Source organism: Oryzias latipes, chromosome 19 (genome assembly GCF_053564925.1).
Source record: "Oryzias latipes strain Hd-rR chromosome 19, Olatipes_Hd-rR_3.1".
NCBI classification, from domain to species: Eukaryota; Metazoa; Chordata; class Actinopteri; order Beloniformes; family Adrianichthyidae; genus Oryzias; species Oryzias latipes.
In genome coordinates, this window is record NC_136255.1 from 992,501 (window position 1) to 1,019,367 (window position 26,867).

Consider the following 26,867-nt stretch of genomic DNA (forward strand, 5'->3'; position numbering starts at 1 on the left):
TTTCCTGGTCTGAGCTGGAATCTGGATCAGAACTGGACGGCTCCAGTATTGGCGCCGTTTTTGTTGCACCACTATTGTTAGGTTGGGGTTGTGAGCGGCTGTAAGCTAGCAGGAGGGCACATAAACAAAGCATGATGGGAAATCAGCACTCGCAGCCAAAAGTCACACCCACAACTCTGCTCTGCAGAAACTATGTCCTGGGAAACGACACAGGCTTTTTGTTTCTGGCTTAAAGAATCCTCCTCAGAGACCAATGGGGACTCTGTGATCCAAAGATGCTCCGTCTTTGTGTAGGAGGAAACCTTTTTATTTGAAGCTGGCACAGAGCGATGCACCATTTTCTGAATGTAGCTGAGGTGGGCGGAGTGAACTCCCATGTTGAATCCGTCAGGCTTCACTTTGTTAATCCTATGGGGTGCTGTGTGTTTGTTGTACAGTTGTGTATACTCAAGTAATGTGTAATTGTCACTGATATCTCAGTTAAAACTTTGTTATTGACCCATCAACACCAGAGCTTTGGCTCCAGGCTTTACATTCTCTCCACTACCGTAACTTTTCAGCCGTTAACACTGAAGAGAAGAGTGACGGCGAGCTGGCTGCAGACGAGATGACGCCCAGACACCATGAGCCGAAGGCGGACATTTGACAAGATGTCAGAACTGTAGCACCTTTTATTTGAACTTTTTCATGGGAATAAATGGTTTAGAGAGCAAGACAAGCTTAAGATGGGGCAAAAAATGGCAATCATTTTATTCCCTTCAAAAAAAAGGATTTTGACAAAAGGTGTTAGATGTGTAAAAAAGTTACATCTGAGCTTTAGCTTCTGTTTCCGTTCCTTTGACCAGCGTAACATCTTAACCCTTACAGCAATCAACGTCAGTCAACAGTTTCTGTTGTGGAGAAAGCGGCTTTCCAAATACTTTATATCAGAAATGTGTTGCATGTCGGTGAAAGCCGCTTTTCTCTGTTGACAGAGACATCTCTGGTCTTAAAGGTTTAAAGCTTAAAATGGAAAACAAACGTAACTAAGAGTGTTGCTAATTGAACTGGCCTTTAAGACCAAAGTGGAGAAGGGGAACCGGACCTCCGGCGCCATGTCGCTGTCTGGGGCCAGGTCGTCATGGGAAAGGCGGCAGGAATGAAGCGCGGACCTCATCTGCATAAATCAGTTGATTCTGTCGTGGAGAAAAGCGGCTTCGCGCCGTTTTACAAGACTTTTTGTTAACTGGTTCAAATTGGTGCAAAGCCGACATGAAAACGCCGCCCCACTCCACGTCAGAATCGTCTGATTTATGTTGATCCTCCAAGAGTTGAACCCAAACAAGTGAAGCCAAATAATGTCACCAGGTAACCAGTAGGTAACTGGTTACAAACCACAGTCTATTCCCTCCAGTCTAAAACAATCGTGCATTACAGAAATAATAATAATTGATACTTTATTTATCCCTCAATGGGGAAATTCTTCTCCGCATTTTGACCCGTCTCACTGGACAGTCAAATCTGTCCAACGTGTTTGTCTTTATGTAAGGAAAGGTCCGGGTTCCTCCAACGTGGAGACCACTTTTCTATCAAGACTACCGTCTTGGAAAAGAATAAAAATAAAGAAAGACTACCGTCTTGGTGAAATCCTCCAAACCCAGAGCTCCAAGTTTGATGGGATCCTGGCTCGCTGCTGACAGCTGGCAGGTGGGCGTGACCTGAAGGCAAAGCGCCCTGCAGGGGTTTGATCTGCAGCCTGTGTCCGTTCTCTGGCTGCAATGAGCCGTTTCATTAGGTTTAATAAAGCGGAGCGTGCCAACAACCGCCTTTGGAGAGGCGCAGCTAACACTCCCCCACCAATGAAAAGAGGCGTGGGACAGTGGAGCCCAAAAGGAGCCCATTCTGCTCTGTGTGTGTCCCACAGCCATCTTTGAGGCCTCGCTGCGCCACGCCGAGGCCTCCTTTAAGGCCCGGCCCAGACTGCCACAGCTCTGGCACACAGCCGCTGGGACACGCTGCTAAATCCTATTACAAAAAGTCCAGAGGGGGGCACTTACTGTCACTCATCATGAAGCTTCCTCTGCAGGCGAGCGCTACACTCTCAATAACCCTGGAAAACAAGATGAATCTCTTCCAGAGGGCAGAAATGTTTATTGTCTGCAGCAGAAGTGAATGTTTGCTTAGATAGGTGGATGTAAAATCAGAATGAACTTTATGACTCATCGGGACTTGTGATGCATGTTTGAGAACGTGCTGCATGCAGGTTCTTGAACACACGTTTACACACATGGAGTTTACACTGGACCAGCAAGGATGGGCTTCTCCTTCTTTATCTACTGTTTGCAGTTGGAAGAGGCTTGCTGTGAAACGTTGAAGTGGTGGAAACCTGACGAATCTCCCTCCAGGCTTTGTTCTTTCACACCTCTGTTCTGACATTGGAAAGACTTGGTGTCATCGAATTCCAGCCGGGCACAAACTACATCCATCCGTTTCCGCCAAATCGGATTCACCCATTGGTCAAAGTTCAACGGGTTAAACTTTCAACATGCCTTCAGTGGACATGCGGTTTTTACGTAGAGCCCAAAGACGGTTGTAACGTGTGCAGCGACACACGAAACATGCATTTATGCGTGTTTGCATGGACGTTCCATTGGAAGTGGTTGCTTGAATGCGCCTTGAGGTGTGAACCTAATAGGTTTAAAGTCTTAATGTTCATATTTCAGATTGTAGTCTAAACATTTGCATTCATCACCTAAACTGTCCATCATTTCTCTAGAATCCACCTGTTCTTGTTTGGGGGTCAAGGGGTTGCTGGAGCCTATCGCAGCGTTTTTTCCCAGCTAGGAGAACATCAAACTCCACATGGAAAGGAGCCAGAACCTTCTTTCTGCAGCGTGAAAATGCTAACCACCACACCAGCATGCACGTTTATGAAGCCTACTGTGACGTTTAGGTTGGAGAATGCCTCACGTGGAGAGAAGACCAAACACTCAAACAGAAAAAAGGCGTCCTGACAAACGGCCCTCTGCAGGTCAGACAAAGCCCTCCTCGTTCTTTCAGACTGGACAATTGGAGTTTAGGTTTTAACCCGAGCTTTAGCTCCAGTGGTTACAATCTTTTGACAAACTCGTCAACACTTGAGGCAGTCAACGTGATTCCAGCGGACTGAAGAGCGCAGCGGCTTTGTGCCTGCATGCATCACTCTACAGCAGTTCCATATCGGTGCAATGTCGATGGGAAAAGCTGCTTTTCTCCACGCCAGAGTCAGCTGATTGACCTTGATGCCGTAAAAGAACGTGTGCTGTTTAAGTGCTGTTGGCGACATTTCCAGTTTTTAAAGGGTTACTGGGATTTTGCAATGTCTAAATGTCAAAACAGCTGATTTTTATTCATTCATAAGCTGTAGGGTGGGGGCCATCCGGAGTCTAAGCCCTCATTGGCAGCTGATTCAAACGCAGGCGGCTGACATGTCGACGTTAACGTGTCGGACAGCCGCTAACATGTCAGACCAGCACTGTGTTTGTAACGAGCCTCACAGAAGTCTGGAGCAGATCTGGCAGAATGATTCCACAGCCGTCAGCGATTCTTGGGTTCATTTTGAGACCATAACCTCAGTCTGACTAAAACCAGAAATGCTTCAATGTTTCCCATGAGGACACAAAGACTCAGGAAGAGATCTGCATCAGTCCAACACGGATAAACCATCCTCACCTGTGATGGGGTTCAGTGAAAGCACTGAAGGTCTGGAACTTATCGCACCTCAAACACAGTAACGTAAACGTTGGGAGTGGGGTCATCTGGACCCCACAAGATAGCACAAGGGGTAAAGGGGACCCTGTGCTGGTTCTCAGGAGAACGTTGAGGAACACAGTGGGGATGCAGCGGGTCTCTTTCGTCCATGGGTTCACAGAATGATGGACTGAAATCAATCAGAAACCAAGGCGGCTTCAATCCTTCAACACCTGAGAACAGAGTCTGGGTTTTCCTCAGACACGCTGCCTCAAAGAAAGCCTGAAACACAGCGTCAGAGCTTCTGCAGCTTTTGTCTGAACGATTACACCTGATTGGACTTTTCTCTGACACTCAAAGCTCTTCCAATGTATGCAGATCTGCAGAGCTGAGCTCTTTCCAACAGGTCTGCCTTCAAGCCAGGAGAAGAGACAGGGGTCTCCTGGAACTTATAATGTCTTTTTTAAAGAGCTGAATAAAAAAGAATGACCTTTTCATGGACAGAGGTGTCCATCAAAGAAGACATCTTTTTTCACTTTTGGCTTTTCCCATCAGGGGTCGCCACAGCCAACGAGTCGCATGGTTAACTTGGCAATGTTTTACGCTGGATGCCCTTCCTGATGCAACCCTCTCAATTAATCCGGGCTTGGGACCGGCACACAGAAGTAGAGAAGGGAACAGGGAGCAGCCTGGATTTGAACCCTGGTTTCACGGAAGGAAGGCGCCGCAAACCAGCATGAGCTAAACCGGCTCCCTCCATCAAAGAAGACATGAACTTTAGAATTTTTTTCACTAAATAAGGAAGACGGGGAGTTGCTTTAATCAAAACATAAAATAATCTACAAATATTTAGCAGTTTTTGCAGAAGAACGTTTTCAGGTAAAGCAAACTCTACCTGGTGCATCCAACAGGTGTCAGAAAAAAATATTCCCATCTATATGAAAGCTTTCCAAGCTTTTTTGAATGGTCAACCCCACCAACCCCCACCAACCCTCACACTGTGCGAATGTTTAAAAGAAAAGCATCAAACCAAATATGAGATAGTGTTTTCATATAAAAATGTTTGTTTGGAGAGCATTTCAGTGAAAGTACTGTTTTAAAAAAAATTCTTGTCTTTAAAACTCTGGTTTTATTTCTATTGTTTCAGACTTGCATCAAAGGTTTTCGTGCTCTGGTCCTGTGGATGCAACAACGACTTTATCACAAATCATTGAAGAAAAAAGGTTCAGAGCACTGTGTAGTGGGTCTAGATGACCCAACATTAAAGTGCCTAGGATAGCACAAGGGTTACACACAGATATAAATGTCGTCTCCTGTGAACAAACCTTTTATTTCTTTCATTTTAGCCTCTGCCTTTGGCTCGTTAGCTCTGATGAACTCCCACCTGAGTTCAGAATGAGGCAAACGTTTAGGATTTTATCCATCATGAGAGGCAGTGTTGTGCTGCTGTAATGGGGCTTTTCCATATCAAATGCTGCATGTACGCCAGGCAACGTAACAAATGTAGCTTTAAAGACCCACAAACCCAAGTGATGAGATTCAGCCACTGGAAGATAATCACCTGACAGAGTGAAAATGGTGTCAACGCTGAAGATCTAAAGGGTTCAATGCTCAAATAGTGCTGGACACCTCAGAAAACAGGAGTTTCAAAGCTTCTTGAAACTGTTGCCGTGTTTTACTTACAGTATCTAGGTGTGCTGTAACACAAACGCACAACACTCAGTGTACAAATCACAAAATCGCAATGAGAATTCAGGCTGTCATGATCAGATCCTGGAAAACGTCCTATCATTTTGTGAAAGGAAAAAAATATATTAATTCAGCCAGAAAAGGAATAATACTGGAAAGAGAACAGGAAAAGATAATTACCAGGGAAAAAAAGAAACAATGACCTTATTAGGTTGCACAGCGGTGGAGTGGTCAGCACTTTCACCCCAAGGCCCTGGTTTAAATCCCAGCTGGGTCTTTTCTGTGTGGAGTTTGCATGTTTTCCTCATGTATGTTTGGGTTTTCTCACACAGTACAAAAACATGCTTCATAGGTTATTTACAGATTCTGAACTGTCCCTAGGTAGGTGTGTGGGAGGTTGTGTGTCTGTGTTGCCCTGTGATGGACAGGCGGACTGTCCAGGGTAAACCCACCCTTACCTGAGTGTTTGAATAATTCCAAATCCATGTGTGAGCTTGATGGTGGTGAAATAATCAAAGATCTTTTAATTACAATCAATAACTATTGATTTTACTTGATCTGTAATGTGTAACAATAATTACTGGTTTATTGTGATCATGTTTTCTAATGATAATGAATGTTTCCTAAGATGATCAATCGTTACTAGACACTGGATTTAGTAACTTGTAAAGAATCTATTGGATCAGAACCAGATTTCAAAAACTGTAAAACATTTAAATTAATAAATTCAGTGTGTGTGTGTGTGGGGGGGGGTTATATCAACTCACTTCTTCCCGCTCCTTTTCAAGCAATAAATCAAGCTCTACTTGACTTTAGTTAATGGCCACTATAATTAATTAAGCAAATGTGACTTAAGTGACTTTTTTGGTTTTATTTTCAGTTTTTTCATCTATAAATTTCAATATTTCTGTAATGAGTTTGATCAATCTTTATTGCTTTGACTACAATGCTTGAAATCAATCAATAAATCTAAGCTGACTGCTCCTGGATAGGCTCCAGCAACCCTGTTAAAGGAATAAAGTGGGTTTAGAAAATAAAGGAAACAGGACCGTGTTCGCTCAGTGCTACGTGCACGCCCAGCATGGGTTGTGGGTTCAAGAACCCGTGCTCAGCGCATTGTTGCGTATGGTGTTCACACTGGACTGTCAATGGTAGCTCATCCACTCACAGCTGGAAGAGGCTCGGTGAGAAATGTCACAGCGGTGCAAATCTGGTGAATCTTGCTGCAGTTTTTTTCCCCCCACAGCTCTATTCCCATAAATGAAAAACTTGGTGTCAAATAATTCCAGCCAGGCACAAACCACAAATATTCGTTCCTCCTTCAAAGGGCTGTCACTTCCGTGGATTAAAGGCACTGCTATCCATTCATCACTACCGAACTGGAGTCACTGATTGGTCAAAGTTCAACTGCTTAACTTTTGTATTTATGTAGTTACTATTATGATAAATATAAATTAACTTTTGCTTTTTTGGGCATAAATAAAACAAACATTTAGAGAAAATAGATTATTTTTATTTTACTGTGAAACTGTTTTTAATTTTTTGATAGAGGTTCACATAAAATAAAAGCCCCCCCATCCCCCCCCCCGTGTCACATTAGATCATCTCGTTGCAGTAAATGCAGTCTAGTGTTATGTCAGCAGAGACTTTAAAGAATAAAAAGTGAGTTTTACCGTTTGTGGTGCCTCTCAAACAGAAATGTGTTCATCTAACCAAATTAAAGTTAGAACTATTAAAGTGACCCTTACCATATTAAGGCGTAAAATCCTTAATTAAATAATGAGAAAATCCACCTTAGAATTCGGTGCTCCTAAATTCTGGTTGTGCTTACTGACCTTAAGTTAAGCTGTGGAAAAAAAGACGATGGTTCAGTTCTACACGGCCATCATAGAGTCCACCATCACCTCCTCCATCACCGTGTGGGACGCTGGAGCCACAGCCAGGGACATCAACAGACTGCAGCGTAGTGTGCGCTCAGCTGAGAAGGTGATTGGCTGCAGCCTTCCATCTGTCCAGGACCTCTACGTCTCCAGAACTCGGGGACGTGCAGGCCGGATAGCAGCCGACCCGTCTCACCCTGGACATGGTCTACTGGAGCCACTCCCTTCAGGCAGGAGGTTAAGGTCCATCAGGACCAGAACCTCACGACACACGAACAGTTTCTTTCCCTCTGCAGTCAGACTCATCAACACTTTTTAACTCCTCCCCCTTCAAACCTTTTCACCTGTAAGTCCAGTCACCTGTCCTCTTCCTGGACCTCCTTCATCCTCAGTTTGCACCGTTTATTTCTATTTATTGTTCTGACCATTGTGTCCTTTTCTTATTTTGCTTAGGGTTCATTTTTTCTATTCTTAAGTGTTTTATGTCACATTAGCACCGCAGCAAACTCCTATTCTGTGAATCTGCTCTGTTCACTGAAAATAACAATAAATACTCCTAGAATCCTTAAGTTGAATTTCTGTGATCCACGACACTCAGAAATCTGTCAAAAGTGTTTCAGTTTGTTAAACCACGAAGACAAACTGATGAACTTTTGGAGCTTTACAGGTACTATGTGCTCAGAAGCCTGGCAGCGTAATACGTTTGAACTGGATTCAATGAAAAACGTTTTCATTTGAACCAGGGAGCCGCTGCAGAGAGGTGAAAGACGCCATGCGGCTGTGGAGCCTCAGGCTGCAGGCCCCTGACTTAGGGTCAAGTACATCGCTTCAAATATCTGGGGGTCCACCTCAGCCAGGACCCCACCTGGACACTGAACACGTCACAGCTGGTGAAGAAAGCTCATCAGCGGCTGTACTTTCTGAGGAGGTTCTGCATCCCCAAAGATCCTCAGCAGCTTCTCCAGCTGCATGGTTGAGTCCATCCTGCCCAGCTGCATCACAGTGTGGTACGGCTGTTCTACCGCCACGGACCGCCAACGCCTGCAGAGAGCGGTGAAGACTGCGTCCAAGATCACCAGGACTCCTCTCCCCTCGCTGCAGAGCATCTACAAACGCAGGGTCTGCAGGAGAGCTGACCCCACCCACCCGCAACCAGGTCTGTTCTCTCTCCTCCCCTCAGGACGGAGGTGCAGGACTGTGAAGTTCAGGACCACCAGACTCAGAAACTCTCTTTCCCTCTGCCATCAGACTCCTGAACAGCTGACAGGAGTCTGGAACAACAAACTGCACCTTTGCACATCCTCATTGTTGCTACTGTTATCACTTTTTGCACATTTAGAATTGCCACTCGACATCTTGTGTTTTGTGTGTATGTTGCGTGTGAATTGTTTCAGTTTCCTGTATACTTTTTGGCATTCAGAGCAGACAGCAAAGAAAGAATTTCATTGTGCAGGAAACCCGTTTCTTTACTGTGCATATGATAATAAACCCTTTGAATCTCTGTCATGTAGACCAGGAAAACATTCAAAGGAGGACAAATCCAAACTGGGAAAAATTAGAGACATACCGGCTGATTGTTCATTTCTGGCAGTCTGGTGAGAAAGAAAGGAGAACAAGACAAAGAGGTTAAAGGTCAACTCACATGAGTGAGTGGTCTAAAAGCTTCGCTCTTAAAAAGTTCTTCAAAACTTTGATGCATCGATTTGTGGAAAAGACGTGAACTGTCTCCTCATTGAAAGGCCGAACAGAAGCGCAGCCGCGTGCGTTCGCGCGTGCCAGTGGCTCCTCCTCCGGGCTGGGTCCAAAGCGTGCACTCAGACGCGTCTAATCCTCTTTTGATGGACCCCCCGCCGCTCTGTTCATTAAGCAGCACACGACCTCCTCCACGCCCCCGGAGCACGCCACGCGCGTGCGTGCGTGCGTCACTCTCCTCCATAAATGTCCCCCTGAGGCGTGGAGCTGGAGGAGTCTTCTGCGCCTCGGAGCAGCCATGCCGCCGCGTAAAACCCTCTTGGTCCCGCTGGAGTCGCAGGGGGGGCTGTGCCCCGCGGACATCCACGCGCTGCTGCAGCGGAGCCCGACCCCGGCGAGCAGCGGCCCGGAGAGCGACTGCAGCGACAGTCCGTGCGTGGTGGAGCTGCGCGTGTGCCCCTCCGGCGGCGCGCTGAGGCTCATCACGCAGCCGGACCAGTGCGCCCTGGAGCGGGCGCAGCGGCGGCGGCGGCGGCTGGCCGCGAACGCGCGCGAGAGGAGGCGGATGCTGGGTCTGAACGTGGCCTTCGACCGGCTGCGGAGCGTCATCCCGCACCTGCAGAGGAAGCTGTCCAAGGCGGAGACGCTGCAGATGGCGCAGATCTACATCAGCACGCTCAGCGAGCTGCTGCACGACGGCGCGCGCGCGCCCCAGGAGCACGCGGGGGACCAAAGCGACGCTTGAAGGCCTGCTTGTTCTTCAAAAGGACTTTCCATCTTTCTACGAACACACAAGGGGCGGGGCTACTAAAAGTATGAAGCTTTATTCTTTGAAGACTGTACAGGTGAGACACACGCCCTGAAATCAGTACAAAGGTGCAGCTATCCTCCGTGCACAACAAGCACGCGCTTAGAAAAGGAAAAATAGATTCACAAAAGTAGAGTTAAGACTCAATCGCCCCCCCTCCGTGTATTTACAGCATCTATGTACAAATGCTGCTTCCTGTGAGAGTAAAACTTTCTGCAACAAAAACATCTGTTTGTGTGTTTGTTTCCTCCGCTGAGCTCTGGAAAACATTTTACTCATGACGTTAAAAGTCTCTGGCAGAAATGACACAAATCTAAAACCATGGCTTTCTCCTGTGTCTGGGGGGGGGGGGGGGGGGCACCTTTTCATACAAAAAAGGTCCTTCTCAGCAGTGTTGTGAGATGCCTCAGAGGTATGATGGGAAATGTAGTCCAATCCTTTCGGTTAAAGCCTTCCGCCTCGACGCTGGAAGAAAAACTGGAACACTGGAATTCTTTGAAAGGGGGAAAGTTTAAGGATGGAGGTGTGGGGGCTAGAGAGGGTCAGAACTTCAACATGGACTCGTTTGAGCAACGTTAACGTCAAAGCCCAGCAGCTGGTGAGGGGGGGCCTCAGCAATGCTCCAGATAGTCGATGATCCTGGAGATGGACTTCTGTCCGGCCGTGCCGACGTCACACTGTGGAAACAAGCGGACGGCATCAGAACCACGCCAGCCCGACCGGAACCAGCTCTGAACAGAGCAGAGGTGAAGGCGGAACTCACCGTGAGGTTCATGAAGTTGAGGAACTTCTTCAGCATCTCCGTCATGATGGAGAAGTCGCCTCTGGGCAGGTTCTCCCTCACAGTAGTCACATTCATCTGGTCACACAACAGAAGCTCTTCAGTTATTCTTCTGGACATAAGCATGCAGTCTAACATTACTTTACAGATTCTGCTGCACAGAAGCATTCCTTCTCCTCTAGAACATTCCTACGTATTTGATCCTTTGCTGACTTTGTAGGTTTGCCCGTGTAAAAACAAACAGAGTCTGTCGTCCTAACGGCAGATTCATGAAAGAAAATCGAGGAATCCACTTTAAATCCTCCAAAAACAGTCCTGCCGTGTTGATTTAGGCTGATTTCTCACTGCTCTCATGATCATGGAAACCCCACCAGGTCAGATCTGGTTTGGAGGCCCAGACCTAAAGGTGGTGGATGGTTTTGCCGGACCAACCGTTGCCACGGTAACCCCCAGCTTCCTGCTGATGGTTTTGTAGTCATTCTGGTCTTGTGCAGGTTTACTTCTCCCTTAAATCCACTGAAAGCGGTTTAGTCTTTCCATGTTGGAGAGTCTGGTTACTGGGGGATCAAATACTTCTTTCCCCAAAAATGAAATGCAATTAAATGGCTACAAGTTGTTTAAAGTGGAACTCTTGATTTTCACACTTCACTGATCAAATGAACGATGACAGACGGTCCAGGTCATGAAAGGATCCTTTCTGAGTGTATTGTTCCAAACATCAAGCCGTGCACAGTGAAACACGTGCACTCACCGGGCTCCCCTGGCAGAGGCAACCCAGCAGCAGTGCGGTGTAGGAGGCCACAATGCTGTCCTCCATGTGCTTTCCTGCATGTTGAAGAGCTGGGAACAGAGAAAACCTGCATCAGGACTTTCCTGATCCTCCATCAGGACCAAAACCGCTCATCTACCTTTATTCAGGTCCAGCGGCTCGTCCTCCTCCTCCTTCTTTTTAATACTGTCCTCCTGTCTGTTGGAGTCTGAATCATTGGCCACCCACTGGATCTCCCCGCCCGTCTCCTGCCACTCGCCACTCTGGTCCAGGGCCGGCTTTGGAGCCTCTTTGATGAGGTCATCGGTCTGCGCCTCTGCCAGAATGGCAGCCTGCTCCCGCTGAATGAAGAGCTGAAACCCAAGGAGTTTGGGTCATCATCGACAGAGGTCGACTCAGCAATAATTCTGACACGCCGAGTCCGGACGGGAGCTTCGGCAGAGGTGGGGCTGAAGCTCCACCGGATTCCCATCAACCCTCTACTGCTGGCGGCGACTCTACCTGCACCAGAGCAGCGATGGCGCTCAGCGGGCCGGTGCTGGCGACGTGCTGGGGCTGTGGGGCGAGCAGCACGGTGGAGTCGCAGGGACCCTGACCCTCCTCCATCTCCATCTCCATCAGGCAGTAGCGGTTCCTGGCGCTGTACTCCACCAGGTTGATGAGCAGACCCAGACCCTGAGGACACACAGACGCTGTGAGTCCAGCAGGAAACCTACAACAGATCAGCTAAAAGCCTTCCAAAACACACAGGTCCAACCCAAAAATAAGAATACAAAAATAAATGAATTCAAATGAAGTACAACCAGGTTGAGACTTCAAAGACATCCCATATCGCAGGGACTTTCAGATAACCAGCTTCCTTTACGTCCTATTATTTATGCCCCACATCCTAAAATCACCTGACCCAACACCTGCTTTAGGCTCCTCCCCTTTTGACCCAGCAGAGAGTGAGCTGACAGTACCGAGTCCTCTACAACCAATCTCCACCCACCCTCCATCCACGTATCTTTGCAGTGTATTTAGGTTTTTTTCTTTTCACCCTTGTGCTATCCTATGGGGTCCAGATGACCCCCCCTTCCATTGAGGTGTTCTCCCTACCATGACAAAGGTGGATAAAGGTGGAAAGATTTCATGTAATCCATGGACACCAGTGAAGATCACAAATCATTGAAGAAAAAAGGTTCAGAGCACTGTCTAGTGGGTCCAGATGACCCCACTAGACAGCAAAAGAGTTTTGGCCGTGAGCTCTAGCTGCATGTCTGTGGTCTTTGGCTTCCACTTTGTTCCTGCAGAAACTTCAGGAGCTTCACCTTAGGACTCTGGTCGTCCAGGTTGCTTTAGTACGTTTAAACTGCTGTGTCAGACTAACAACTGGGAGCTGCAGCTAGAGCTGTGACGGTGTGGGATTTTTGATCACCGTGGTGATGAACCAGCAGGGGGCGCCGTGTGGCGGTTATCGTCACAGCCCAAGCTCCAGCCTCCTTTTTCCCCACACAAAGCCAGAGCTGCACTGCTCAAGCATTAGAGACCGTTCCTAAAGACAACACTGACTGTTCTCTCCAACGTCTCCACCTTTAACACTTATATCAAGTCTGGCAATAGTTTCCGTTTGCCTGGAAGATCTGATGCAACTCTGCAGTTTCTGCCAACAATCTGCCGTCTTAGCTTATCAAACTCTTCTTCATCACTTTACTTGGATCACACCCCCTCATTGAACCTCAGATCTGACAGAGACCTTTGACCTGGAGATGATTCTGGACCTTCTCTTCCAGTCCTACATGGTGTTGTGGTAACTCTAGTTATATCCTCCACTTACACCTCACACCGCTTATATGAAGCTTTGAAAAAGTTTGATTCCAGCTTTAAGAATCAGAGGAAGCATTGTCCATCCTTCCATGATCCACACCAACCACATTCAGATGGACTAAAATACAACCAGAACATTTTAAGAAGTCTCCAGAGCCGTGAAGATGAGAGGCTGCAGACCCTCAGCAGCATGAAGCAAAGCCTTTCCATACGTGTGAATGGAGTGTCAGAGCTCACCAGCACTCTGACGTCGAACCTCTGCTCCTGAGGAAGATACTGGGGCACTCTGAGGACGCAGTTCAAAGCCGTGGAGATCAGGTCCTGCTGCTCTCCAGTCTTGGTGCTGCCCCACTCTGAGGAATAAAACAAGAAGGGATCAGAACCCGTCCAGGAGCTGGCAGCATGCAGGACTGCACAGACTTACCGTTGTCATGTGTCAGGTTGAGCAGGACTCCGATGATGGCCCTCATGCAGTTCTCCACCGCCTTCCCCATCGCCGCTCCGTCCGAGCTCAGCTCCCTGCTGTAGCGCTGGATCATGTGCTCGCAGTGGCGCAGCGCCCTGACACACAACAGCCTTCATGAGCGTCTGCTCTCCACCCCCAAACACCCTGAAGACCAGTCTGTGGCCTTGTTCAAGACAGCGGGGGGGGGGGGGGGGGGGGGGGGGGCGCTACTTTATGGACTAAAGCAGGGGTCGGGAACCTTTTTGGCCAAGAGAGCCATAAACGCCACATATTTTTAAATGTAATTTCGAAAGAGCCATACAATAATGTAGTTTCCCACACTGAGGCACGGAGACTTAACCTCTTTTAAGGTTCTTTATTCTGGTTACTGTAGACCACAACAAACGCCGTAAAATTAATTCAGCAACTCCTTAATCTCTCCTGTCGACACGAGACGAGAGAGAGCGCTTCTACCAACTTTATATTCACCTGCTCCCGCTCCAGCCCTCCCATTTCCCTTATTCGGCCCATAGCTGAACCCCATTGGTCCAAACTACCTAACAACAGGCTGAGCGACAGAACTGAGAGCCAATCAGATCTCTGCTTGATGCGGTCAATGAACTCCAGAACTTTCAACGCGGCCCAACAGCCGCTCAGTCCGCGACAATATGTTTAAAACTAAATATACAAATGAATGTGTGCATTTGATGTAATTTCAACATTTTTAAAGTACAATAAGTCTGTGGATTCTTTTTAATAACATTGTTATGCTGTTGCTGATAAATGATGAGTATTTCTCGTGGTAGTTTTGCTGATGGTCTAGTCTGGTTGATACGTGGTGAGTTTCTGCTTCACGCAGGCGTTGAGACTTTAAACGTGATCTTAGGTCTGAATGTTCTGTAGATGTGACAAAGACTGCTCACATGCAGACGGGGAGCCAAACACACACTCACACACTGCAGTGAGTGACAGGCAGTGGGTTTTACCTATTTACAATCCCTGCGCGATTCACCTGCTGCCTGTCCCCACAACACCTCAGCCCCACCCCCCTGCTTTCATCCTCTGACATCCCGTCCCCGCAACTGCGCGCTCTTTCTCAGAGACGGGAGCGCGCAGTTTTAGGCACGGCAATTCACAGGTTTCCAGCTGGTACAAACTCTGTGAAATTATAGATAATAGTAAACTGATAGCGCTGGCGCAGATTTTTCTCTCCAAGCACCGCTACTATTGCGCGCCTCTTTTTTTTTTTTTTTTTTTTTTCGCGCCCGAGAAGGACTGGACTAATGATAAAAAAAGTATAATTAAAGATTTGTCTGCGAGCCACATGTGACCATCAAAAGAGCCATATATGGCTCGCGAGCCATAGGTTCCCGACCCCTGGACTAAAGTGTTTGACTTTAGCTCAGTTTAAAGTGGTAACCACTGTTTGAGATGGTAGTTAAACTGATGATGATGCAAAGCTAGCTTAACCTGCTAACACAGGACCGTTGGCTCTTCAACCGTTTACGCAACTCTACTGGATTCTGATGCAAAGAAAAGCAGCTTTGAGCTAAGATACAATACTTTACAGTAGTGAAATATTTACGCCATCAACTGATACTTTTCTTTATTCTGTTTGCACAAAACTGAGATCACGCTGGAATTACAGCGATTGCATCAAGAGTTGAAGAGTTACGGTAGTTACGCGAATGTAAACACCGGAGCTGAAGCTCTGGTGTGACGGGGTTAAAGGTTAACGGGTAACTGGGGGTCCAGATTAACGTTAAAGCTGCTTACACAGATTAGTGATCGTTTGATATTACTATTAAATTAGGCTGGCAGACAGCTGGAGCGCTCACAGGCAGTTGGAAAAGGGAAAACAGAGAACAGGAGAGGAAAAAGGAGAATAAGAAAGGAAATAGGGGGAAGGAGGAGGACGGGGGGGCACAGCAGCCTGAGCTTAATCAAGTTAAGACAGCAGAGGGCTCACACTGAGGCCGGCGGTGAAGCCCAACAGGAGCCCTCCGTGATCTCCTTCAGGCTCATCTTCTTCAAATCCACCCTCAAGGACCATGAAGGTCACGGTCATGCTAAACCTCCGTTTACAGAGGTCATGTCTCATCTGTGCTGATCATCGGTCACAGGTCAGAGATCAACGCTGTGACTGACACCACCAGGAAATGATGCACAACCCCGGGGATCATGCACATCTGCATTTCCACTCACTTTGCAGCAGAAACGATGAGCGAGGAGTCCTTGTAGGCTATCAGGTAGCTCTGGTTCTCTGGATTGTGTGCGGTTACCTGTCAGAAAACAAATGCAGCATTAAGTCCGGTTCTGCGTTGGCCTATTCACCCCACCACCGCCTGCATGCAGGGACCATACAAGGGTTAGATGTCTGCTCTGATACGATGTTTGATTGTCCACTCACGCTGTCCAGCACTCGCAGACACCTCTCAGCCCCCCACAACGATGTCACTAGCTTCTCCTCCTGGTGCTCCTGGTCCAGGTTTTCCACACATTCCTTCACTGTGGACACAGAGGCGTGAACAGTGAGGAAGACTCTTTCCTTTGGGCCGAGCTCTCCGTTTTCCAGCTCACCTTTATCTACGATGTGGTCCAGGCCTCCCAGCAGGCGCAGCTCCTCTTTGAACCAGTCCCCCGCTCGCTTTGAGGTCAACGACAGGAGCGTCTCCATGGCCAAATGACCCGTCTGCAGAGAGTGAGAACACGCCTCAGAGACCGCAGAACCAAAGCAGACCTGCAGCCGGACTGCAAAGTGCTCAAACTTTGGTACCGTAATGTTCTGCAGGTCCAGGTGCTTGTTGTGCACCGTGTCACACAGCTTCCTGATTTTCTCCTTTATCTTGGCCAACTCTCTAGCGCTGAACTGAACGCTGGAGTCAGCCCCACCCCCCTGATCCTGGTCCAGCTCCAGCAGCCGGATCATCAGGTCCAGACAAGACCGGTCCAGATCCATGTTGAGCCGATCTCGACTTAGGATGTACATTAGGGCAGCCGTGCACAAGGCCAAGTTCTGCAGAGACGACAGGCCGCGACTTAGATGGGCACACTTCCCGCCTCCACCACACTCACCTGGGTCTGTGTGTGAGACATTTACCGGCTGCTGCGGGGCATCGTTCAGGGTTTTGAAGACCTGGGCCACCTTCCCTCGAGCCCTGAGGTGCATCCTGAAGCTGGGCATGGCGCATCGAGAGGCCAGGCTGATCACACTGGGAGAACATCACAGAAGAGTGAGCTGCTGCTGCTGCTGCTGCTGCTGCTGCTCTCCAGCAGACTCCTCACCTGAGGCAGCGGGTGTTGAGGGGCTGCCCACTCTTCAGTCCGGTGGCGAGGTACTCAAAGTCATCAGTGAACTCCTGGTTTTCTCCAAACTCCACCACGTCATTAAAGTGCTTCACATGCTGGACCACCGTGTACAGCTGGAAAACACATGGAGAGGGCGGAGCTTCAGACCAACTGAAGACACATTTGCTTTTTAGATGCCACTGCCCCACCCACACCTGAAAATGAGGAGCAACAAGAAAGAAGGTGGATGGAAAAGAACCGATCCGTTGTTTGATACAGAAAAATGTCCCAGACTCCATCAGGTTGTTGCTGGATGCTTCCCTGCAGCACCTTTGCACTCCTGACGGTGTGAGCCAGACATTTCCTCTCTCCATACAAGACAATCATTGAAAAGATTGAGTTTTCTCAACTTTAGGTCAACATTTAACCCGACCAGCACCTATTTCTACCTTTGTTTCCATGGTAACGCATGTGTGCTGCCCACAGATGTGCTGAGCAGCAAACAGGAGCAACAGTTCTGAGGAAGTTAGCGCTCTAAGGTGTGGCGGGGCAGGAAGGGTTCGTCTCTCCTCCGGTTCAGGTCTATAGATTTGAGGCTTGACCACAGTTCAGTAGTTTATGTTCAAGGTCTTTGGGTTTGCTGGGCGGAGCTTGGCTGTCTACTTGAAAACAGGCCCACATGCTGACAGAAAAGCTCCTTACTTACCTCCTTGTGTTCTTTGTGGCACTTCAGTGCAGTGACCGTGTCCTGACAGGGGTCCAGAGGAACGCTCACACACTTGGTGACTTTGGGTGGAGGGGGAGGAGCCTTGAAGAGACCATCGTCTCTCTGGGAGGTGGACGGTTCCTTGCTGGACTCTCCGGCCGTGACGGATGCCTGGAAGGAGAAGACAGGAAGCTGCATTGCGGCATCTCCATGGGATGCGTCGACGTGTCGGAGAATATTCCTACGTTAACCGGATGTGAGCGGGAGAAGAACGGCGGGGGGGGCTCCTCCTCAGTCTCCACAGTCCAGTGTCTGGCGTTGTACACGGCTTTGGTGGGAGACTGAAACAGCAAATCCACAGAAGCGCCTTTGTGAATCGCAAAGGATGGTGGTTACCTTAAATGTGCTAAAACAATCTAACGGCAGCTGGAAGTATTTAAAAAATGAAATAAGGCCCTTTCTGCATTTGACCAATCGGATGGACTCCTTATGTTAGATGCTGGCCTCTATGTTGACCAGGGTTAACTCTGGTTTAAATGAAACTGTTGCAGTGGTTGTGTAGCTGTGTGTTCATGTATGTCGTCACTGCAGTATTGATCACTAACATGGCATATCGTGCAGCTCTAGTCTGAATGAACCTCATTCAGACTAGAGCTGCAGCTTTAAACCAAACACCACGCTTTGTCTGAAAACATTGAGAGCAAAAACTGCTAAAGTCTTCCTTCCTTTGATCCACGTCAATAAAGGCGGGATGATGACCCCCCCCTTTTACACAGGCGGTCATGTGAGGGGAAAGGCTTCGTGTGAGGGTTGTTGAGGTGAAATGGGAGACATTCCACATCTGTATTGGTGCTCTTTAAACCATCTCACAAACGCAGCACATCGTGTCCTGGCTGACCATACAGACCAGAATGAGTGCTGGTTGATGAAATCCAGTCCAAGGGTTGGGGTACTTTCTTAGATGCCCCATGCATGCACACCCCCACCCCTTCATTTGTCCCTCAGTGGAAGACTGAACGTTTGGAGTGATGGACGGTGGTTTCTGACCTTCTTTTGTGCACTGAAGATCCTTCGGAAAGAGTCTGCGTTCTTTTCTGGTGGTTTGCTGGGGGGTGGCCTCCTGGGACCGCCGGCCAGAACCCGAAGGCTATCGTCCGAGAAGTCCAGAGCATCTGTAGGAGGATCCGGAAGGCAAACAATCACTGATGAACATGCAGCCTGAAATGAAGCTGCTGCTCCTACTGACAAAAGCTTCCCCCTGCAGTCTGACATGACTAACAGCAGTGATGTCAGCTCCAGTCTAACGGCACCACAACACACCGATGGACAAACGGATGTGACAGAGCGGAGGCTGATGTGAGGGAACAAGGTGAGTCCTTTCAGCAGCCAAAGGCACCAATCCTGTGACTTCAGCGCTCGCTCGAGATCTCCAAGTGTGCAAATGTAGGAATCTGTTAACATCAAGGCTTTATGTTGACCAACCCGGCCCCCCTCCCACCACATGTTCCAGTGCCAAATGACCGTGTGCACTCACCTGCTATCCTGCCGCCCCGCTTCTCTGGGTGCCTCTTGCTCTCCCTCATGGGGGGCTTCTCCTGGCTCTGCAGCCGCTCAAAGGGGTCTGGGATGTCGGCAGACCTTTCGTCCACAGGACCCAAGAGGGGAACTGCAGACACGTCGCTTATTTTGGCCCTTTGTCTGGGTTTGGAGCTGTGCACGTTGTCGTCTTCGGCGCCATCGCTGTCACTCATGTCATCAAAGCCAAAGTATTTGATTTTGTAAGTAGAGCTGCCGTCTGTTCTGGTAGAGCTGTTCTCCTCTTGGTCAAAACCAAACAGGTCCTGTGTTTCCTCCTTCTTGGACTTGGTCTGCCTGAACCTGCACATGAAACACAGGGACAGGAGGAAGAGGAAGGTTACTGTGTGAGGAAGACCCAAGCAGGAACTGAAGGAACGATGCCCTGATTTGAGGAAATCCAGCCCGATCTGCAGGGTCGCTGACATTACACACCCAGGGTAGAGGAAAACGCTCCAGCGCCATATTTAGCTCCACGTTTGACACGTTTGAGTGCTGATGAAGATGAGATCCTAGTGGATTTCAGCTTCCCCAGCAGCTCATGATCAGAAACAGAGATGTCCCAATCCGATCACATTGTTTCAGATTCCATCAGAATGGAACGTTGCATCCTGAGTGTTTATATATTTAAGCTTGTTAGTCCAGATAAATGCTCTACCATCACAACATTTTACTGTCCCAGCAGAAAACCACAGCATTCTGAGCTGGAGCCATACGAAAACAGTTCAGTAAAGTTAGCAAGATATTCACAGAAACGGTTACATCATGGATACGCAGCATCATTTTATGCTACGACAACGATGTTGAAAGAAACTTTAATGCAGATATTAATCACATATGATCAAAAATGTTCAACACTTCTAAAGTTGCACTTTCACACATGACTAATTTTCACCTATTTATCCATCCATCCTTCTAATCCGCTTTATCCCTTTCGGGGTCACGGCGTAGCCGGAGTCTGTCCCGGCTACTGTAGGTTGAAGGCGACGTGAACCCTGGACCGGGTCGCCATTCTGTTGCAGAGCCACACAATCACACCCACTAACCAATGCACACTTTAGAGTAACCAACTATGAAGCGTGTTTTGGGACTTAAGGAGGAAGCTGAAGTACCGGAGAAAACCCACGTATGCACAGGGACAACATGCAAACTCCACACAGAAAGGTCCCAGCCGGGATTCAAACCAGGGCCTTCTCTCTGTGAGGCAAGAGCGCTGACCACTGCGCCACCGTGCAGCCCATCACCTAATTAATAGTTCACTATCTTTTCTAGTTGATAGTTGTACTATTTTTGCTTAATTGTTGAAGCTACGTCACAGAGGTTTTCTGTTTAAGTGTTAAATGAAAATATAAAGTTAAAAATAAAGGGAAAAAATGGACCCGTTTATTTTACATTTGTTCATTTTTAACCATTTATTAAACTATCAGATCTAAGCCAAAAACAGAACCTGATCAGGACATTTCCAATCATAAACCTCTGAATGACATACAGCGGTCCCAGAATCACCCGCACCAGGAGAAGAGCGACGCAACCCGGGTTCATTTCCTGTGACATGTTTACGCCAAACAGAGCATTGAACCGGTTTCAGCAGAAGCACTCGGAGAACAAAGTGTGACAGGAGAGAGCAGTGAAGGACACATGACACAAACGCACAAGGATGTGGTCAGGATGGCTTGATATCAAGGCTGTTTCCTGCCTCCAAACGTTTGTCTGCTACAGATAAAAACCCACTGGTTTTGGACTCTTGAAGCAGACATAAAGAATACATTTTCACCAAATGGTGTTTCCAGCTAGCGCTTGGTTTTGTTTGTTGCTAGGTTACCTTGAGTTTTGCGTTTCCACCTTTTTGCGCTGCCATCCCGGTCCCCCATGCTGCACGGTGCCCTCAGAGGCAGCCGTGTCGCCACCGCTAGTAGGCGCTGCGTCGCTGTTCAACTCTTCAGCCGCGTTGGACTGGATGGTGACGTTGCACACGGAAACAGAGGACGGGTGCAGCACCGTGGAGTCCCTTGTCCTGCTCCGACTGCCGGCACCACCTGCTGCTCTGGTGTTACAGTCCTCTGCTATGGCTTTGGGAAGATCTGAGCCCAAACCAGAGCCAGAGAAGCAGCTGGACTCTGAGACTCTGCCAGAGCACTGCTTGTTAGGCCTCCGGTAAGTCCGACAGTTCAAATTTCTTTCAAGAGACAACGAGGACATCTGGGAGACATCTGACACCTCCAACACATCAGACTCCCTCACCACGTCGCATCTTTCACTCGGGCTGCTGAAGTGTGAAGAAGGCTGCAGATTCTCCACTGAGATGCCTGCTGAAGCCCAGGAGAGTGTGGGGGCAGGTTTGCGAGGCTCCTGGTTAGGCGACGGTGGACGCAGACCCATGATAACGTCCCAGGACTCACAACTGGGCTCCGTCTTGGAGCCCGTCCTCAGGGTGGTGGTCTGGGCCAAGGGCTTCCTGTCGCTCTCAGAGGCATTTTGGTACCATGAGTAACTGTGCTGGTTGTCTGATGAAGATGAGCCCTGTCTGGATTTTCCTGAAGACAGAAGCAGAATCAGCTCTGATTACCAAAAAGCTTCAGAAGACAAAGCCAGGTTCAGACTCACACGTTAGTAAAGACATTCACGGAAACCTAAAGGAGACTTTGCTTCAAACAAGGGCTGCAGAGTCTGAATGGAAACTAAGCTCCACCTGCAGTGGAGGTGAGCTCTGCAGCTGAAATGACGGATGTGTGAGCACGTCAGCTCTCGCTTTCATGTTTCATCTCTGGTTGACTGCAAATGAGGCGGCGTTTTCTGAACAGACGCATGGGTCGAGGTCGTGACAACTGGGATAGGCTCCACCCATCCACAACCACAAACACCAGAGGGGGTAAGGAGCAGGCAGGAATCAGGAATCGATCAGTAAAGGTTCTACGGTAAAGATGTCTAGATGATAGTCTGCAGATATTTACTTTAAAAAAACAAACAACAGCTCGTTTTTCTGGGCAAAATAAGCATTTCTGTTACAGTTTTTCTTGTTGGTTTTTACATCATAAAATCGTATAGAGTGAAGTGAAACTGAAGAATGTCCACGTGTGCATTTGTGCGTTGAAGGCAGCCGTTGCAGCGACAGAGAACGCGGCTTGATGCTCTTTTCCAGGTTAGGTCTTTACAGCGTAGTCTGACTTTCATCAAATCAAAAGGGGATTCATTTGAATTTTTGTTTTAAATGTAAATATTTAAAACATTAGGATATTCATCAGCATTCAACCGAGATGTGAGCGGAGACATCCCCTTAAAGCTTAAAATGTTAGGAATTGTCAGCCTATTCCCATTTTATGGCAGAGAGAAGAGGATCTGTTTTTCAGAATTAGGGTTCAGTCCTTCACTGTAGATCTGGTCAAACTAATTCCATAGTTCCAACTTCATAGGGGGTTTGTGGGAACATGGAAGGTCAGTGAAGACATGAATGAGTTTGGGTTCTAAGAACTGAGTCTTGTGCAGGTTAGTCAACCTGACAGAACATCTTATAGATGATTTAGAACCAGGAGAGAACCGTAAGCCTGAATGGGTTTCTGGGACATCGTTAAATGTTCCTCTAGACATTTCTGAAGCGATGTAAAGACTTCAGGCTGGTACGCGGGCCACGTTAAACTGTGGATTACTAACAGGATTTCATTGAAGGTAAACACACACGGAAAAGCTGACGAACAAATATTTTAGACCACATTTTAGAGATTTAGATTTCCTGCAAGACTTAAAAAGGTTTTACTTTGGACATTAGCAGACCTGATACATGTGTTCATGTATGTGTTCTTTATTCTGTCCCTTTTCCACTTTTTTAAACCCTTAAACTTTATGAGAAGTCCTTGTAAACCAGTGTGACATTTAACATCCTTACTGTTAATAATAAATAAATGAAATCTGATTAACAGGAAGAAGTTTTGCCTGCCTGGTGTTTTTAAATGATCACGTATTTTTCAGAGAAACTTCTTTAAACATTTTCGATTTCTCCAGTAACCACGACATTGACTGTAGTTGAACAGACTTTCAGCTGGAAACCTGGACCATGACGTCACGCATGAACTCGGCATGCATTACCTGTGCTCGTGCTGCTGCCGGTGGTCCCAAACCGAGGGGTGTCTTCCATCACAATGTCCGGCTGGCCTGTGTCGGTAGACCCCCACCACACTCCCTGATCAGACTGTGTAATGCGTGATGATCCCAGGAAGCTGGATTTGCTTCCCGTGTCGAGAAAAACGCTTGGCCTCTCTGCTTGCGGGGGCTCCCCAAAAGCTGGTTTGCCTGGCGATGACTTGCTGGCCACTCGTGATGACACCGGTTTGGATTCCTCATCGCTGTCGAACCCGAAAGGGTCTTCCGAGTCCCCTTTGGAGGGCCGGGACCTTTTAGAGACCTCCAGGAAAGAGTCGTTCTTGGGGGCCCCGGCTCGCTTGGAGCCCACCTTGGCTTTGTAAGTGGTGGCGCCCCATTTGGTACTGAGGGTGCCTCTCTTGGTGGACAGAACCTCGTCAAACTTGGAGGTGCCCTCCCCTCCCCTGCGACTGTAGGTTTTACCGAATCTGGATGTCATTGTTGAATGTGGTTCATGATCTCTGAGGCAAAAGAGGAGAAAAAACAAAAAACAAATGAGGGAGTCCAGAATGTGAAAAAGTTCCAGTGTTTAAAGTGCGTCTTCATTCTCAAGCAATCAGCTGGAACAGAAAATCTAGATATGAATCATGTCAAGCCAGGCTCACAACCTCCCAGTCCGAGGTCATTACCAGCTAACCCCCCCCCCCCCCCCCCCCCCCCCCCCACACACACACACACACACACACTAAAAAATGTAACTCAGTCGATTACAAAGTCATTTGTTAATCGTTATTTGTTGTTTTAAGATTCCAACTAAAGAAAAATACTTTAAATGAGAGGATTTTTATGTTTATTTTGTCAAAGTTAGCTTAACGCTTACAAAAGCATAACACAACAAGGCCGCAAAATCTGACTTAAATGTTTAGAATATTTCAAAACCAAAACATGAGCAGAAGGACTGACTTGCATCTCAGCTTAACAGAGTTTTCACAAGATTGGATTGGAAATGTTTTATTTCAAGCAATCAAAGCAAAAATGATGCATAAACAAAATAACCAACAGAGGTTTATATCCACGCAGAGACATGTCGAACATAGAAGAAAGAAATTACGGTTTTCCTCTTTGCAGTAAAAAGTGAAAACACAAGTGGCCGCCCTAAGGCCTATGGCTTCAGTGTTACTGATTTTCAAGTTGGGTCCTTCTACGATGCACACAACCGAAAACATATCCACTTTAAAGCAATAACACCCTCAGTAATACGTCTATGAATCAGCCTTACCCTGATCAATCCACTAAAGGATGTAGCAACAGATCAGCTAGCTGCTTAACAAGCCGGACGATGCTAACGGGCTAACCTGCTACATTTTGTAATAACGCAGCGAAAGCAGTCATGAAGATGAGAGTAACGGATAAGTATAAGTAAACTGGTGTAAAAAAAATCTATGGTATTCATTTGACTTTCCTTCATTGTGTAAACGTTTCTTGAAAGCTAACACAGGCGTTAGCTTCAGACAAGCTAGCTCGATGCTAGCAGCTAACAATAACTCCGCATAAGCCGATCCAAAAACACAACCACGGCGATCAGTTTCCAGTACCGAAGATGTGAACACATACCTGAGCAGCCGAAGGGGCGATTTAAGACACCACCGAGAACACCAATGGCCAAAAAACGGCAAGCGGCCGGGCCCGCTCCCCTGCCCTGGGCTGTTCGTTACTATAAACAAGACTAGGTAGAGGCCGCTTCCTGCAGGTCAGTGCGTGAAAACAGTGCGGGAGGGAAGCAGATGCGGGGAAATACCTACGATGACACGCGAGGAAACCAGCTCGAATTATCGGCCAAACCCGTCTACAATGGTCTCTCCCTGGGTCAAACCGAGGCTGCCATTGATCCTCCACCGCATCAAACCAAGCGGATGGCGTGAGAGCACCGGAACTAGATACCCTACAAAATTAAGGTCGGACGATAATTTATTTATCAGATGTTAAAATCAGTTTTATTGCATGTATTATATATAAACAATCACAATTTGTAATATTTTAAATGGTTCATCATCAGCCAGCTTAAAATCAAAGCGGTGTGCAGATGAACTTACTTCTATAAATTAACCGGAAGTTCTGATGTAATCTTTCCACTTTCACATCTTCACCGATGGTACATTCAAGTACAGCCTTGAAACTCGGAGAAAATCCTCCACAATGTGAGAGTCAGGAAATGCGTCATCCTTGCTGCTTCATAAAATAAAGTAAAAACGAGGCAGATATAAACACTTAAATGATACCCGGTGTTGTTAAAATTAGTTGTTATATTTAGGAATGCATTTTTAAAGACACCGTTTCATATCCATAGTCTCCCCTTGTAAAAAAAAAAACCATATATATATTTTTTAAAACATTTGAATACTTTTTTAGTCATTTTCCCCCCATTTCTTTTCTCAGTGTTGATTCTTTTTTAGCTTCAAATTGCATTTTGTCTGCTAAGTTTTTTTCTGCTTGTTCTAACCAATGTTTGTTCAATAACTTATTGTGTTTTATTGATAGAAAACAGAAAAAGAATATAGTTAATAGTTTAAAAGTTTATAAACGGCATGACGTTAAGAAGAAAGGGTTCAAGCAGTTTCATCATGGTGTGGATGAAAAGAGGAACAGACGGAGAGATCTGGAAAGAGGAGTTTGATCAAAAGGTTCTTGAGGTGAAGAGCGTGTCATAAAAGCGTGTCGTAGAAGCGTATGATAGAAGTGTGTCATAGAAGCGTGTCGTAGAAGCGTGTCATATAAGCATGTCGTAGAAGCGTATGATAGAAGTGTGTCGTAGAAGCGTGTCTTAGAAGCGTGTCAAAGAAGCGTGTCATAGAAGCGTGTCATAGAAGTGTGTCATAGGAGCCTGTCGTAGAAGCGTGTCATAGAAGCGTGTCGTAGAAGCGTGTCGTAGAAGCGTGTCATAGACGCATGTCATAGAAGCATGTCGTAGAAGCGTATCAAAGAAGCGTGTCGTAGAAGCGTGTCGTAGAAAGCGTGTCATAGAAGCATATGATAGAAGCGTGTCAAAGAAGCATGTCAAAGAAGCGTGTCGTAGAAGCGTGTCGTAGAAAGCGTGTCGTAGAAGCGTGTCATAGACGCGTGTCATAGAAGCGTGTCTTAGAAGCGTATGATAGAAGTGTGTCGTAGAAGCATGTCGTATAAGCGTGTCGTAGAAGCATGTCGTAGAAGCGTGTCATACAAGCATATGATAGAAGCGTGTCAAAGAAGCGTGTCGTAGAAGCGTGTCGTAGAAGCGTGTCGTAGAAGCGTGTCGTAGAAAGCGTGTCATAGAAGCGTGTCATAGACGCGTGTCATAGAAGCGTGTCCTAGAAGCGTATGATAGAAGTGTGTCGTAGAAGCGTGTCATAGACGCGTGTCATAGAAGCATGTCGTAGAAGCGTGTCATAGAAGCGTGTCGTAGAAGCATGTCGTAGAAGCATGTCGTAGAAGCGTGTCATAGAAGCATATGATAGAAGCGTGTCAAAGAAGCGTGTCGTAGAAGCGTGTCGTAGAAAGCATGTCGTAGAAGCGTGTCATAGACACGTGTCATAGAAGCGAATGATAGAAGCGTTCGTAGATTCAAGTCAAACCTTTCAGTAATCCTTTTGCACATTACAATGTAAAAACT

General features: G+C 47.3%; 2 protein-coding genes across 4 annotated transcripts; one reads left to right on the forward strand and one right to left on the reverse strand.

Moving 5' to 3' along the window:
• The first annotated feature begins 9,121 nt into the window (after nt 1–9,121).
• Nucleotides 9,122–9,989, forward strand: atoh1c (atonal bHLH transcription factor 1c). Its single transcript, XM_078937700.1, has one exon. The coding sequence runs from the start codon at nt 9,268–9,270 to the stop codon at nt 9,712–9,714; it is 447 nt and encodes a 148-aa protein (XP_078793826.1). The 5' UTR covers nt 9,122–9,267; the 3' UTR covers nt 9,715–9,989.
• LOC101161461 (wings apart-like protein homolog) lies at nt 9,775–25,175 on the reverse strand. Of its 3 annotated transcripts, none has more exons than XM_011493783.4 (20): nt 24,836–25,175; nt 23,228–23,742; nt 20,970–21,681; nt 19,107–19,450; nt 18,620–18,744; nt 17,818–17,913; nt 17,573–17,743; nt 16,864–17,000; nt 16,679–16,790; nt 16,355–16,594; nt 16,159–16,270; nt 15,989–16,086; nt 15,784–15,860; nt 13,558–13,694; nt 13,371–13,486; nt 11,829–12,002; nt 11,467–11,680; nt 11,310–11,398; nt 10,541–10,636; nt 9,775–10,454 (listed from the first exon to the last, which is right to left on the reverse strand). In XM_011493783.4, the coding sequence occupies exons 2-20, from the start codon at nt 23,718–23,720 to the stop codon at nt 10,389–10,391; spliced, it is 3,609 nt and encodes a 1,202-aa protein (XP_011492085.1). In that variant the 5' UTR covers nt 23,721–23,742; nt 24,836–25,175; the 3' UTR covers nt 9,775–10,388. The 3 variants fall into 3 exon arrangements, with proteins under 3 accessions (XP_011492085.1, XP_011492086.1, XP_011492087.1); XM_011493784.4 differs by having other exon boundaries at nt 25,024–25,164; XM_011493785.4 differs by having other exon boundaries at nt 25,020–25,164.
• Between the last annotated feature and the right edge of the window lie 1,692 nt (nt 25,176–26,867).